General features: G+C 47.7%; 4 protein-coding genes across 4 annotated transcripts; 3 read left to right on the top strand and 1 right to left on the bottom strand.

The window, feature by feature from the left end:
- Positions 1-66: 66 nt before the first annotated feature.
- F4812DRAFT_150258 (uncharacterized protein) lies at positions 67-2,358 on the top strand. The gene is made up of 3 exons (XM_047929709.1): positions 67-236; positions 349-1,202; positions 1,254-2,358. The coding sequence occupies exons 1-3, from the start codon at positions 212-214 to the stop codon at positions 1,950-1,952; spliced, it is 1,578 nt and encodes a 525-aa protein (XP_047786991.1). The 5' UTR covers positions 67-211; the 3' UTR covers positions 1,953-2,358.
- A 1,000-nt stretch (positions 2,359-3,358) lies between these two features.
- F4812DRAFT_466915 (uncharacterized protein) lies at positions 3,359-5,317 on the top strand. The gene is made up of 4 exons (XM_047938583.1): positions 3,359-3,830; positions 3,920-4,058; positions 4,129-4,346; positions 4,397-5,317. The coding sequence occupies exons 1-4, from the start codon at positions 3,726-3,728 to the stop codon at positions 5,195-5,197; spliced, it is 1,263 nt and encodes a 420-aa protein (XP_047786990.1). The 5' UTR covers positions 3,359-3,725; the 3' UTR covers positions 5,198-5,317.
- A 5,507-nt stretch (positions 5,318-10,824) lies between these two features.
- On the bottom strand, positions 10,825-12,173 carry F4812DRAFT_150151 (uncharacterized protein). The gene is made up of 2 exons (XM_047929708.1): positions 11,678-12,173; positions 10,825-11,628 (listed from the first exon to the last, which is right to left on the bottom strand). The coding sequence occupies exons 1-2, from the start codon at positions 12,028-12,030 to the stop codon at positions 10,923-10,925; spliced, it is 1,059 nt and encodes a 352-aa protein (XP_047786989.1). The 5' UTR covers positions 12,031-12,173; the 3' UTR covers positions 10,825-10,922.
- A 1,272-nt stretch (positions 12,174-13,445) lies between these two features.
- Positions 13,446-14,325, top strand: F4812DRAFT_462385 (cleavage and polyadenylation specific factor 5; the record flags this gene model as incomplete). The annotated part of the gene is made up of 2 exons (XM_047938036.1): positions 13,446-13,983; positions 14,063-14,325. 2 exons carry the CDS (start codon positions 13,446-13,448, stop codon positions 14,323-14,325), a joined length of 801 nt encoding a protein of 266 aa, XP_047786988.1.
- Between the last annotated feature and the right edge of the window lie 165 nt (positions 14,326-14,490).

Raw genomic sequence — 14,490 nt, 5'->3', positions numbered from 1 at the left:
CAACCTTGACAACTGAGTGGTTGCGGCAGACCATTCCGGCCTGCGGCAGCCATATTTCTTTGCCGTGTTGACGTGGATATGACTTAGCTATCACGATAGCCAATTTTCGCCGGTTTCATTACTAAGTTCTATTAGTACCTCACATATATCACATATAATAACCAGCCTTTGCACCCGGAACTCATACAGCCTTAGACGTAGTTATTATATAATGCGTTTCTCCAAAGCCCTTCCCTGTAGGACTTCACCCCTTGGTTATATTGTACAAGAACAGACCGCCAGCTCTTTATTGAATTTCGTTGTTCTTCAATTTTATAACTCAGCTCAGCTACTAATTCTAGCCACTAGCATCCCCTCACTGCTACCCGAGTCCGGATGGGGAACTCATTGCTACCCTCTTACCATCCAGTATTGTTGTACGCGCCGTTAAATCTCTAGACGTTCTACGAAGTATTAAACTACCGCCTGACCTTATAGGTGGTGTAACAAGCTTCCTTTGGTCACCTTCCTCTACTCGGCTTCTAGTCGCAGTAGCCGATCAGATACATATATTTTCGGCTCGAGAAGGTAATTTTCATGGAATTGCCAGGATTCCCTCTTCAGCTGCCAAATCTGCCTTCATCGATTTTGGGGTTACCGATTATGAGGTTTGCATCTGGTCGCCCTATGGCATCAAGCTAACCATTATCAACTTCACAAACTCAAAGGCAGTAGAAATTGCCAACCCGAAATTCTACAATGCCGCCTCTGCGACAAAAGGGTGCTCTTTTCGGGTGAACTCTCGTCACCTTGCGTTACTCACAAGGTCTTCTGGCAAGGACATGATTAGCATACATTCTCCAGGAACCAGGGACATTGAGAGATCCTGGTATCCTGACACCATTGATGCCCAAGGATTGACTTGGACTCCAGATGGGAGGTGGTTGGTGGTGTGGGAATCATCGGCCCAAGCCCCCAGGGTCCTTTTCTACACTTCTGATGGCCACATTTTCAACGATTGGAGGGGTCCCCTCCCCTACGAATCTCAAGACATGGGTCTCCAATATAGTGCAGGTGTTAAAACAGTCGCTCTGAGCCCAGATGGTCGACGTGTCGTAATTGGCAACGGCTCTACTTGCACGTGCATTCTAAACACCCCATCTATGATGGAGGCTATGCGGCTCCGTCATCCCCAGGCGGTCCAGCCCAAAGATACATTACAGGTATGTCGCTCATTTGGCGGGGTTGTGAAACAGTCTCAGTTAACTGAAAAGATCTGGCAAGAACAAAGTACCTTTTCGAGTACTGGATCAGTCTCGTCGCCAACATTCGTCAAGGCCACCCAGATAGTGACTCCCGAATGGTCTACATTAAATAGCCTCCAGGAGCCCGTATCAGGCTGTAATTTTGCCAGGTTCGACTGCTCTTCGTCCCTCCTGGTTACAAGGCTGGAAGAGGCACCAGGTACCATCTGGATCTGGGATCTCCCCAGTTCCAATCTTCGGGCGGTGCTGATGTATCATGCCAATGTAACGAAACTAGAATGGCACCCTACGCAGCCGGAGCTTCTCCTCATGAGGTGCGAGGGTGACAGTTATGGCAGTCTCGTGTTCGTCTGGGATCCATTAAGCCACGGCCCGCGCTCAGTGGATTTGGCACACCGACTTCCAGGTTCAGTTAATAACTCGAAGATGTACGCCACATGGCTCAGAACAACAGCAGAATCTCCTGCATTATTCTTCAGTGACAGCGCAACCTGCATGATGGTCTCTCTTGCAGATTCCGATGAAGAGGCACTTCCCTGGCGAGATGCTTCTACACCCATTAATACCATCAGTCATGGGGACGACATAGGCATGCAGTCATCAATCAGGCCCGCATCGCCTTCAGAAGATGCTGAAGACAGCATTTTAATTAACATAGACGACGATACTAGCGAGCCAGACGACACGTTCCAGTTTATTGCCCACTAAGCTTAGGTGCAGGGATATTTGATCATATCTCAAATGAATGAGATGTTAGATTGGAAAACCCGATACCGTGGAATTATGGCTCCTTTGCTTAATTCCGGAGGCGAAGCTTACTTTCTAGATGCAAGAACGGCCATTCGATCACGTCGAAAATGCAGGATAACAGGAGAGTAGATGGAGTAACGGGGAGATGGTGGGTAGCCATGTAAGATAGCTTCCCCGGTATTCGTATTGTTTACCCTAGTGCGCGGCCGATCAGCTCCAATATGCTAATGCAGATTCGATTCAACCGCAGAATCTAGGGCGCTAATGGGGAAAAAAGAAAAAAAAGAAAAAAGAAAAAACATGCGGTCCATAGGTGATGACTAACAGACAGGTTAGGATTCGGTAAACAGGGTTGTTTCGAATGAATTTTGCCGTTGGGAGTCCGTTGGGAGTGCGTCTGCCAAGTCAAATACTTAGCTCTGTAGCCTGGCCTGGGTGCCTACGGTTGGAGAGAACCTGATGGTGGGAAGGCTTTTAGTTACGCAACGGCCTTCAACGGGCAGCAGGCATGGTATATCCTTGCTGTGTTACACCATGCACGAAAACATTCTAGGAAAAGCAATTTCGATGTTTGCCAACAGCGGAGATTCAACCTGGCTCGCCGCCAGCAAAGAAGCAACATTGTTGTTTTGTACTAGGGGAATTCTATAACTCGCTGCTCTACAAAAGCACAATGGCTGGCTAATGGGTTTCAAAAGCCATGGAGAGAGCGCCACCGCACCACGTATGCCCCTTGCTGCAGAATCCGTGGTTTGACCATCACAGCCAAAATGGTCGATAGTTCGATGCTGGGCTCGATGTTGTCGTCGATGCTAAGGTTGTGGAATACGCCCTTATTATCCTTATTATCGCCCCCCACGAAATACATGAGCCTCAAGACACGGGCTACAGTTACCCGGGTTTGTGGAATTGGACCAGCTTCGGAATATTTCCCTAGCCCTTATAACGGGTTAGATCGTCCTTTGCTAAGCCCTTTTAGTACTGCATCAAATTTCTCACTTAGCTACACTCCCATAATAGATCCCGTCCAACAAATTGTCTCCTTTACGTCGGTCAATGGAACCACCCCCTTCCTTCACCGGGTCCGCGAATGCAATATGGCAAGGGGTCATATGTTAATGTTTCGTCGGCCTTCATCGATTCCCAGATCTTGTTTCCCGCAGCTGTTAGACGAAATATGATAATTTCATCACGCCGTTCCACCACCCCTGTGATGGGCTCAGCGACTTCTCGACTTTGGCTTTCTCCCCTTTCTGCAGCCGGCATACTGGTTCGATCAATGGCTGGCCAGATCCTATTGGGTTATGCGCGCGATCAACATACCTACATGTTAGCAGACTATTCATATATTTTCAAGCATGGTTGCCTACCTTCGTCGATATCTCAACCAATCGGTGATGCACGTCTACTGGTATAGTAACTTCTGCCTATTAGGGGTGCCTAACGCATAAAGATCTTGAAAAAGTATACATGTATAGATCTAAACCTTTAATATATCACACTGATTCCTCAGGCTATCATCCTGTGCGACCCTGGGCGATGTCTTCATGTTGAAGAAAACGGGCCTAGGCCAGCACACGCTTTGGATCATAGGAGACCTCGTGCAACATATAAAGAGCCCCATCAGATCGTTCATACTGCTGTGCTTGTTCCACACGATTTTCTCACCAAGGGTACACCCTACCAAACATTTTCGAGTAAAGTCTTAGAGAGCTGCAGCTGTCCGCTACGATGTCTTCAGATGCCTTCTCTCATCAAGTTCCCATCAATGGAACTATTCAGACCAAAGTCTCACCAGGAAATCAAACAAACATATACTATATTCTAGTCTCAAACGTAAGTTCTAACACAAAACGGATCTTACATATATCGTATAATTTGCATTCTGGAGCCGTTCTTTTTGGTGCTGACGATAGCCGTGAAAGTTACCGTGGCAAACATCATGGCAACAGCTGAAAGACCATGTGCGAACCGTGAGCGCCGTTGAACGAGTTGAAGTATTCAACGAGAGCACATCTGGCTGGGTTTCGGTTCGAGGTCGGGAGAATTACGATGCAGCCCTTCGTATGTTGAGCTTGTGGCAGTCTTTATTTGTTAAAGAAAAAAAAAGCACTCAACTAACAAGTGACTACAGATCTACTCAATGGAGGCGTCTTCAACGGTCGAGCACTTCTAGCAGACGGGAAAAATGCTACAGAATCTATTATGATCAGGGAACCTGTGGACGTTTATACAACTAGCAACTCCACATCAAGAACTCCTCATACACCAAGATATAGGACCCCTCCTTCGACGCAGTACTCAGCCGGCACGCCGCCAATGGCATCGCCGCATGGAACAGGATATGTGGAGGTAAGTATCCTAAAATTTAAGACGAAATAGAACTAGCTAACTTTCTATAGTGGACATCTCCCGCAAGTCCTCCATCGTACGTGACTACATCTGCAATGGAGCGCGCGCCTTATACCATGTCTGTTGCTGTTCCGTATGACTATAGCGAGGCGCCTGGTTACTATACTTACGACACATCAGCTACCAGCTACATGGACCAAACGACGATGGTTTCGTCTGCTACAATGGTACAATATCCTTACGAGGAAGCCTATTCACAGCAGTATCAAATGAACGAGTATCACGGAAACGACTATGCCATGTATCCCAGTTTACCCAGCCCAGAATCTCTATCAGAAGAACCGAGTAATTCCACCAAACGCATGGTTCCCACAAAACAGCGCAAAATCATTGTGAAACAGCTTCAACCTTGGGTTACGTTCAACCAAGTACAAGACCTTATCCGAAGGAAAGCAGGATCCGATGCTGATAAAATTCAATACGTTGATCTGCCACTGGTGGATGGCCAAGAATCAAATAGGGGCTATGCTCTGGTCACATTTCAGAACGAAGAAGTGGCTAGTAAGCTAGTTCGGCGGCTCAATGGGTACAAGTACGACGGCCGTGAATTAAAAGCAGACTATACCAAAGAGGGCGTGTCAGAAAATGAGACAGTCCGCTCGCGGAGCTCTGGGCAAAAGGAAAGACGGGAGGATCGTGAGAAAAGGGAAAAGAAGGAAATGGCTCGGGGAGCAAGCTCCAACGACAAAAAGACCAAATCTCATAAATCCGGCGTCATTATTGCACATGGGTCTTCCTCATCCTCTTCTAAGAAGTCAGACATGAAGGAAAAGCCAAACAAGCGGCATTAGATCAACAACAGAGTCTCGCCGAGCTGATTCACGATAATCTGGTATGGAAGGGGTCACAATGAGATCGGACGGCGTATTTTCTTTCCTTCCCTTCATGTGCCGGGCAGGTTATAATTTTCGTATGTTCGTTATTGGGTTCTATCGGTTGCCTCCTGGATTTCAAAGGCGGTTATCTGCTGGCTGGTATACGTGGTGGTTCAACTGTCTCTACCGAAATGTAACTACGCACCTGTAGATGTCTATATCAAAAGATCAGGCCACTCCTTTGGCCATGTCAGATAGGAAGCCCGGAACTCATCGTAAATTGACATAACTGTCCCCTTATCCGTTGTTCGACTATGCTCGTCCTAGCGGATCTGAGTGCATCACCATTCCCAGTTCAGCCAAGGCAGACTCTTCCGCTGCGTAGGTACCTACTTTGCGAGACGGGTCGTAAATTGCTACAAGCACACTCCACTGCGCCATATTTCTTAGGAAAAGGGGCTGGATAGAAAGACTAACGGATAGCGAGAATCTATCCTCATCGGCGCGACTTTTACCTTCCTAACTATGAGAATCAGAAGTGTGTGCTCATGCTATGGTACGTGACGCATCATTTCGTGCTTCTCTAATTCCTACAAACGCCGCTCGAGTGTCGTCGGTGGATTGTATAAGGTTGTAATCCTAGGATCAAACCCGCATATGCAGAACACGCCTGCAGGACCGGATATGCGCGTATTTTAAAAGGCCGCTTTCCCTACCAGTAGCAACCCTTTGATGGGAACTTCATATGCTGCCCGCTGCCCCGGTCTGACGTTCGAGATTGCCGGGTGGAGGTTACACGACATTCCCAGCTTGCAGATGCCCCTACCCGGCGTGCGGATTCCATATGAAGCTCCCTTGCCTTGCTTGCTCCCCCCTGGTTTAGGTACCTCTCTTTGTCACCCCCACGCCCCCCATTGTCTTATATTGACGATGTACCCGGGTTGCTACAGGTGCCATCTCGCCCATGTCATACCTGAAGCGCAGACCAGGCAGCTAACGCAATACGGGCAGGGCTACTGCGCGGCACAGCGCGTGTGCTTCCAGCAATACCCGACTCGCCAGCCCCGGATGGGTTTTCTCCTACCGTCCGTTGCACGCATACAGGCGTTTACTTAGGGCCGGTTGGGCGAGATGATAAGACCCCACGTGTTCTAGGTCCCCATAAGGACCAGCAAAGCAGATCGATCGACAAGTCTCGACCCCTAGGCAGAAGAGAGATCATAAATTCCTTGACTATGCTTACCTACATCTAGGTAGGTGACTAGTCTACCTAGGTACTTTACTTACTCACCGTACACACGGGTATGATGCCTACCTGATTTTCCATCCCTCGATGGACATCCGGTCTTTCAAACACGAAGCCGATGGGCTCGACGCTGTAACTTGGAACCTCTTCCGGTCTTAGAAGAACGTCGCAGAAAAGTAGTCTGTACATCAGAACCGGTGAAGCGTCGTATCTCGGCTATCTTCAAAAGTCATATCCGTGGGGCCTCCGGGGGGAAATCTAACAGGATTACAAATAGTCAGATCGGAGCCTACGCCAGGTCGTACAACTAACTGGCCAAACTCCAGGTTTGCCCGGCATGCACAGGTTCTGATACATAGACCACTCCTGGTGTGGTTTTATAAAACATCGCGATGGTGCCGCGGTCAAAGGCTGTGTTACTGTCTCTAAAGTAAGGTAAGGTTGTTATATTCGTCATACCACGAGGCGTGAAAATGGCGTCCACGCATCCACCGGCCACTACCGTTGGTCTTGGCAAAGCTACTCTATACGTCCTTTTTACTTCCTTCCTCTTTACTTATCTACATTCCGATTCGCTTGATGTTGGCGGTTTACCATTGCATGTTTACTATTGCATTACAACAAAAAGTAAGTATAGAATCCGTGTGGTTGGTATAAGCATCTAAGGGAGGCGGGCCAATGCGTTCGCCCGCCTTCAGGGGTCTTCGCAGTATGGGGGATGAAACGTCTCCGTGGAATACTGGGTCAATAAACGAATTGCTACGGGCCTACCATGTATGCGGATGTTAAGTTCCGACGCGGACAAACGTGCGCCGCCCCAAAGTCGTTACATATATCATTTCTCAGCCTTGTGATGTAGCTACCCGGCTCGATACAGGGGAAAGGGGGTACATGCATGAAAACTGTTCAGGGGTCTATGTTGCCGGTCATAAAAAAGAACTGTAAGGTTATATAATAACCCCCTCTTTTTTTTCGTTGTCTTTTCCTTTTCTTTTCAGATCCCGGGGAGAAGATCCCGAGGCAAAATAAAACCAACTTGGACGAACGCCTGCATAAGAAGGGGAAACAAAAATGACATGTCATTATTCCCACCATGCGAAAGGGAAGAAAAAACTTATAGATGGGAGACGTACCTCGAAACTTACCCTAACGCACGTAGCTACCTAAAGTCAATAATAATAAAGTCACCGACCCTGCGGTACCTTTCTGCGTACCGTCCCCGAACCACCCGTGTCCAACCGGCTTCGACCCAGTCTGCCAGAAAACAGCGTCAACGTGGGCGTACAAGACTACAGAAATAGAGGCGCCAGCTCTTACTGACTTCCGAGGCATCAGCGTTCCGCTGCTAATAATAATAATAATAGTAATAATAGTACATATCTAGGTACCCCCCTAAGAGGTAGGTACTCACTCATTCGCGTCGGATATTAGGTATTATTAAGTACGTGGCACCCGGATTGCTTTCGCTTCTCTGACATCACGCGCTAATTTGAAAGAGGGCCGGCCAGTTCTCACCACGAAAGCATTGTCGTCTCCTGCTCCTTTTCCTCCTTCCCGCCTCGACTCAGCCCTCGCAGAAAGCAGGCGCCCCAGGAATCTCTTCCCCTTTATTTCGACCGGGAAAAAAAAAGGAGACCATGTACGTTTCCATTCCGGTATATAAGATGCAAAAAAGAGTACGCCCTAACCTTAGGTAGGTACCTAAGCTATATGCAGTCATAACATCCCGAGCGCTCGGTCTTAAGCTGTCCGTCGGATAAGGCTTGAAACAGGGGTTTTGTCCGCCTGTCATACCGGATTTAATACCTAGCAGTATCACAGGAAACAAGTTGGAAACAAGAACAACGAGGGGGAAAAGAAAAAAAAGGCTATGTATGAAGTGGCACTAGGAGTTTAGTTACTACTGTGTTGACGTCAAGAAATCTTATAGCGATCCATCTCTCAAGTGACGATATCCCCCTTCACATGAGGGCTAGCTAAGCTGAATACCTACCTACCTAGGTACCTAACCTACGTTGAAACTCTTGCCAATGCCCCAGACACGCGAAAGAGTCAGGAGAGGTGCCATCTGCTAGGTACCTACAGGTACCTAAGCTAATAGACATCAGAGCCTCACTAGGAATTAGGTAGTATTATAGAGTCGAATTAGAGTTCTGACGAGTAGATTATACGATCTAATTGGATCGATCTGTGTATGGAACCCCCTTAAAATACGCCATTTCGCCCAGCAAAGCCCCCTGTCGCCGCGGGCTAACTCCACGATCCTAAGCATGGATAAACATAGGTTGGGTAGGTACCAGCTACTCCACAACATTGAGTAGCTCGAATATCTACCCAGAAGTAGACAGAATAGTTAGCAGCGACCAGTGGGGTTGTCTTGGGATCCGCCAGTAAATAGCAGCAACTGTGATCGACCGCTTTCATGATGCTGCGACGAGGCCCACGCTACAACCCGGCCTGCTCCTTCTCTCCGGTGGTAGCCGTAGCAGGGTGAGCGTCATGTTCTGCAGAACCTTGCCTGATGGAACAGCAGTACCCTTAGTTGGAACAGAGCTCGAGATGTACGAGCGTAAGCTAGATAAAAGGATACAGAGCCCAACTGTTATTAGTGCTAGGTACTCTTGCTTTTTGTCTAGGTGCTTAACCCCTTTCGTAGAGAAGATAGCTTATTCCAAGCTCTAAACACTCAGCCCCTGTCCTAAACGAAGAAAGAAAAAAAGAAAGAAAAGAAAAAAGATATGAGAAATATCCGGTTTCCGCTATTCCACCTACTATGTAACCAGTCTATCCCGCCCCGTCCTCCTCCTCCCATCCCCATCTCCACTATCCGACCCCTTCTCCACCCAAGGCAGCACCAACTGCGCCTCCTTATCTCTTGTCCCTCGGCACGACGTCACACCTCCGGTTCCTCCTTTTTCTTCCTTCTTCCCCGGCGGGGAGGAGGAGGGACCGTACCTTAGGTATGTAATAGCCCCGCGACAACAACAACAACAATTTCCTACTATCGATGGTCGTGTCGTGGCGAACCAACACGGCCTAAATAGCGTTAGATACATACCTACCTAACCTAACCTAAGGTGCCTAAGGTACCACTTTGCGCGTCCCCGCTCCGCTCCGACGGGACTTGGGTCGTCGTGTCGTGACGTGGCGGGCTGCGCGGACCGACCGCCCGCGACTCCGGTGGGAAACAGTAGGTTAGGTACCTACCTATGGGTATCTCAGGCAACGTCCGTGATCGCTACGGGGGCGGTGTTTACTCGTGCCGAGGGAGGGAGGCGAGGGTGAGGGTGGATATAGGTAGATGTGGTGATTCTGCCGTGACGACGAGGGGGTTTCCCGTGAAACACAGCAAGGCTATTTATTATGTAGGAGGTAGTTAGCCCCTAGATACCTCAGGTACCTAGGTAGGTATACATCGTTCAAATACTCACCCCGCCCCAGCTCTTGTCCTTTCTTCAATAACAACGGAATGATATTATATGGGTAGGATAGAATGAACGGCCTATTTAATCGTAGCCTTACCTAGGTAACCTTACTTATCCTGAGGTTGCGTATACAAGTAAGTTAAGTACCTGTAAGTATCGCGAATGGGAGCTTGTGCTGATGGCGGCGAGTTGGGCGGTTGCTACGTTGAGAACTGCACGGCGCCGAACAGGACACTTCCGGTGAGACTACTCTAAGAACGTGCGCTTCCTGCATATTGCGGCTGGTCCTTCTACCATTGCGCTAGGTCGACGCCGATTGGAGTGAGGTATAGGAGGGATTAGTCCGCTGACGCGATATGGCATTGTTGTTTTTTTGCCCCCCCATCCCAGGTTTTCTTTTCAGCTACCTGCCTAGGTATGTTCTGGCTTCGTTTCGGACGTGTTTTAATGAATGAGTATGGGCGGAGGAGACAATGGCGAGAAAAAAAATAGAGCTTGTGGAAATACAAGGGGGAGGGGGGGCAAGAACCTATTTATCATATATCTTGAGTGGACATAGGAAACTTCAATAGGCCGCCGGAGTTCAAGTTACTCCTCGAAATAGCCTTGATATATTATGACCACACCAGGAAAACGCCGATTGGAAATACTAATGCATAAATTCATTGGGTTCTTAGTAGACGCCTTGCTCCTAGTCTCACCCGGCCACTAACATCCTCGGGACAGAGGTTTGCGGCAGACAGAAATGAAGACATAGCAGCTAACTATAGACACATACCTTCCTTCGATCATGTACTTCATGCTGGTAAGGGAAGCTTAACATAGCTGACATAGTAGATATGTGGATTCGTCTACTGTTTGCCAAGTATTCTCTGAGAATGCAGCCCCTATTCCGCGAGATCATACAGAAATGCATAGTGATCCAATTAAAACTCGAAGATAAGTATGTTGTCCGATTAAGTATTACACTTAAACTATACTGATCTAAATGACATATATATGAAGAGAAGCTCAAACCATACTTCGCATCTCAGATAAAAGGTCTAGTTGACGGCTGGTAAGGTCCGTGGTTAGTTCCATGGTAGTCTTCGAACTCGACCGCTTCTCTAAGTGGATCTGTACCCATAGGTAAACCAGGAACTCGCGCTTGGGGCCTCATTCGAAATTTCGGTTCGTGCTCGTAACTTTGTATTCCATTATTCCATATTTCATCACCCTGCAGCTCATTACCCTGTAGCTCATTCAACTTTCGCTCGTCGCTCTGCAGCTCAATGGGTTGCGAATCGGCCTTCCGTCTTCTCGACCGAAATACGAAGAACGCTATAGTTAGTGATATAATAATACCGAAAGCAACGCCACATCCTATCGCAGCCTGGACTCCGGCTGATAAACCCGGCCTGTTCGATGATTCTGTTGGCGACGTCGGCGGTGGGAACATTTGTATTGACATAGTAGATGTAGTAGATGTCGTGCTGCTGCTGCTGGTAGATGTGCCGATGGCTTCCTCCGTGATACTAGGGAGGTCGGTGGCCTGGTGGTTAAGCTGGAATAATGGGGCATAAACTGTGAAAGTCGAAATGACATGAACAAAGCTAGCATCGACCGCAGCGTAAGGTATCGTTACGTATTCAAAATGCGCGCTGGTCCCAGATTCGCACGTTACAGTCGGGACTGTAGTCGAGGTCAACGTCGTGATGCACGTTTGGCCAGAATCATGCCGGGAGCAAGCATATCCTCTTTTAATAATCTCAGTATCGAGTCCCAAGAAAGGCTACTTTGACCTACGGCGGACAACAGCCTACGACTGTTTCTGATTCCTCCGGACTGAAGTAAAAGTTGAAGTCTCCTGTCTTCTTCGCGCCATTATATGAGCAAGCCGTGGTGTAGCCCTGAGGACATACGAGTCCTGGTGAATATAAACCCCAAGCAAAAAGAGGTTGTGCCGGTGTCGTTGCTCCAAGGGTCCTCGGCGGCCAACAGGATAATGCGTCTTGAACTTGATCACCGTTACGGCATGTCTGGGCCTGCCAAGCGAGAGAGCATGTTTTACAAGCAGCAACCGCGATATTACAAGCTGGCGGCGGTGTCCAAGTTGTCGTCAATGGTCCTAATAGTATTGAAGCCACGCTTGAAGTCATGTTATCGAGCTCAGAAGCCAATGGATTATATTAGAGATAAGAGGCATATAGAATAGAACAAGGAAAAGATGTACAATCATAATTGATAGAAAGAAAAATCAGAGGAAAGGTGCCGGGACGGCGAGAAGGAATTCGTGCATGTTATCTTTCATGATCCGCAAACCACCAAAGTACTCAATGGACATATAATAAGCAAGGTAAGGATATTTTGCTTGGCTTAGGATCATGTAAAACCTATTGAGGCGCTTCAGAGCTCAGCCTGCTTTATTTTCTGTATCGACTATTGGACTGGTGAGTAGCTGTGCAGTTTCTAGTATAGTGGTAAATGGATGTAAGACGGCACCGCACCATCTGAAAGAATTATCGCAGCCCTATGGCTATGGATTGAACAAGGTACCGAGTTGTTCAGCCGCACCCGAATTAGAAAATACTACTCTTACTAGGTACCTTATATATGATATATTTGGTATCGGCGTATATCCATAAAGTTTCAGAATTTGGAGACCTATCATATTATATTCTTCGATTGGATCAGAATAGCCTTAAATGGGCCTCAGCCTTATGAGTTGACTTCAGGGGTTCTGATATAGGACTACTAACATCTTGAAGTCCGTTGTTCATTCTTTAGTTAGGGAGCAACCTAATTGCGATGGACTGGGTATAGCATTCTCAAAGCGTTTGAAAGACGTGCGTTAAAATATATTGATCAAGTTATTAATTTTAGATCTCTTAATACTATTTCTGTGAAACTAATGTTTATTCTTTTGATCGGTGCTCGAGGTATGTTAGTGTGAGAATATGTTTTACAGAAGTTTGAAGGACACATTGGCTAGAGGTTAGGTGTTGAAGTACCAAGCCAGTAAGGATAAGTACCTCTCGGGTCAGATATCGACATGGCTCAGCTTACTAATAAAGCTTACCTAAAGTACAGGGTAAGGTAATCTGTGTATATCGATCTTATCGATATAACTCTATCGGTCTACTTTTAGGTAAACCGTAGGTACTTTGTGCACGTACCTGATGTACCTTAAGGTAACCGACCCAATAGAAACAAATGCTAAACTCCATCACCGCCTACTTGATTTAGACAAGGGCAAGAACGCCTTATTATCGATCTTGGATCTGAGGTAGCGCGTTGCTAAGGCTAAAAGTAAGCTCCAGACTCCAGACTCCATACAACAACACCGTTAGCTATCTCATACCTCATATATTCTCTTGACACTTATTAATCCAACCTTACCCAGGGGTACATATTATCGCATTCAATAAACCCGAGCAATCTCTTGGTGCTTCTATTTACACCTTTTTATTCATGCAAACTACACTTGGTCTTCTTACTTACCTAGGATCAGTGATAGCTTCCTGAATTTTCCAACTTCACCTTTCTAAGGTTGCATTCTATTAGGTAGCCTATCATGTCTACAGTTACCTCCACAGCGCTTCAGAGCGCCTACCCTCCCATAATCCCTCTCTCCTTCAACTCCAACCAGCCAAACACCATCCGATTATACCCCCTTTCCAACTATACATTCGGAGTCAAGGAGACGCAACCAGAGGAGGACCCTTCTGTCATAGCCCGGCTGAAGCGCCTCGAGGAACACTACAACGCCCACGGCATGCGTCGCACCTGCGAAGGCATTCTCGTTTGCCACGAGCACAACCACCCTCACATCCTCATGCTGCAGATCGCGAATGCCTTCTTCAAATTACCTGGCGACTACCTTCGACCCGAAGACGACGAGATCGAAGGATTCAAGTCACGACTGGACGAGCGACTGGCCCCAGTCGGTAAGCTAGGCGAGGGCGAGGAACCGGCCAACTGGCAAGTCGGAGACTGTCTCGCCCAGTGGTGGAGACCAAACTTCGAGACTTTCATGTATCCTTTCATCCCCGCGCACGTCACGCGACCGAAGGAATGCAAGAAGCTTTACTTCATCCAGCTTCCCAAGAGCAGTACGTCAAGTCGCCCCCATCTACCCTCGCGTATAAGATTTAGATTGCTAACCATTTAATCTAATCTCATCTAATCTAGAGGTCCTAAGTGTACCCAAGAACATGAAGCTACTAGCCGTGCCGCTTTTCGAACTCTACGATAACACCGCCCGATACGGCCCCCAGCTCTCTGCCATCCCCCACCTTTTGAGCCGATATAACTTCGAGTTCGTCAACGAGCACGGCGAAGTGGTCGCTGCCACGCCTGGAGCTGGGCCTGAGGCCTTCAATCTCAAGACCAAGGTCCTTGCCGGAGGCGACGAAGACATGAGGGACGCCAAGGAAGAGAACGACACCAACTAGTTTTTGTTGTAGTTATTTGACCATCGCACGTCCACAAACAAAGCATTATAACCTCTAAGAAGGAACCATCGCATGGAAAAGCGAGTCGGTATTTCTGGAAACGGGAAAGTCTAAGGTTATTATGAAAGAAATTAATCTTTTGGCCCTGAGTCTCCCAAGGTCAGG

The sequence above is a fragment of the Daldinia caldariorum genome (assembly GCF_022478825.1).
Source record: "Daldinia caldariorum strain CBS 122874 unplaced genomic scaffold F4812scaffold_18, whole genome shotgun sequence".
In the NCBI taxonomy this organism is placed as follows: domain Eukaryota; kingdom Fungi; phylum Ascomycota; class Sordariomycetes; order Xylariales; family Hypoxylaceae; genus Daldinia; species Daldinia caldariorum.
The sequence above is the reverse complement of the archived record's forward strand: the minus strand, read 5'-3'. Positions and strand labels throughout refer to the sequence as shown.

What these genes read in the sequence shown, in the direction of transcription:
- F4812DRAFT_150258 (XM_047929709.1), top strand. Translation starts at nt 212, where the DNA reads ATGCGTTTCTCCAAAGCCCTTCCCT. An exon ending in TTTCTCCAAAGCCCTTCCCT is followed by an intron (nt 237 to 348) that starts GTAGGACTTCAC and finishes TCTAGCCACTAG; the next exon opens with CATCCCCTCACTGCTACCCG. An exon ending in AGCCCAAAGATACATTACAG is followed by an intron (nt 1,203 to 1,253) that starts GTATGTCGCTCA and finishes TTAACTGAAAAG; the next exon opens with ATCTGGCAAGAACAAAGTAC.
- F4812DRAFT_466915 (XM_047938583.1), top strand. Translation starts at nt 3,726, where the DNA reads ATGTCTTCAGATGCCTTCTCTCATCAAGTTCCCATCAATGGAACTATT. An exon ending in GAATTACGATGCAGCCCTTC is followed by an intron (nt 4,059 to 4,128) that starts GTATGTTGAGCT and finishes AAGTGACTACAG; the next exon opens with ATCTACTCAATGGAGGCGTC. An exon ending in ATGGAACAGGATATGTGGAG is followed by an intron (nt 4,347 to 4,396) that starts GTAAGTATCCTA and finishes AACTTTCTATAG; the next exon opens with TGGACATCTCCCGCAAGTCC.
- F4812DRAFT_150151 (XM_047929708.1), bottom strand. Translation starts at nt 12,030, where the DNA reads ATGACTTCAAGCGTGGCTTCAATACTATTAGGACCATTGACGACAACT. An exon ending in GTCGTAGGCTGTTGTCCGCC is followed by an intron (nt 11,629 to 11,677) that starts GTAGGTCAAAGT and finishes GATTATTAAAAG; the next exon opens with AGGATATGCTTGCTCCCGGC.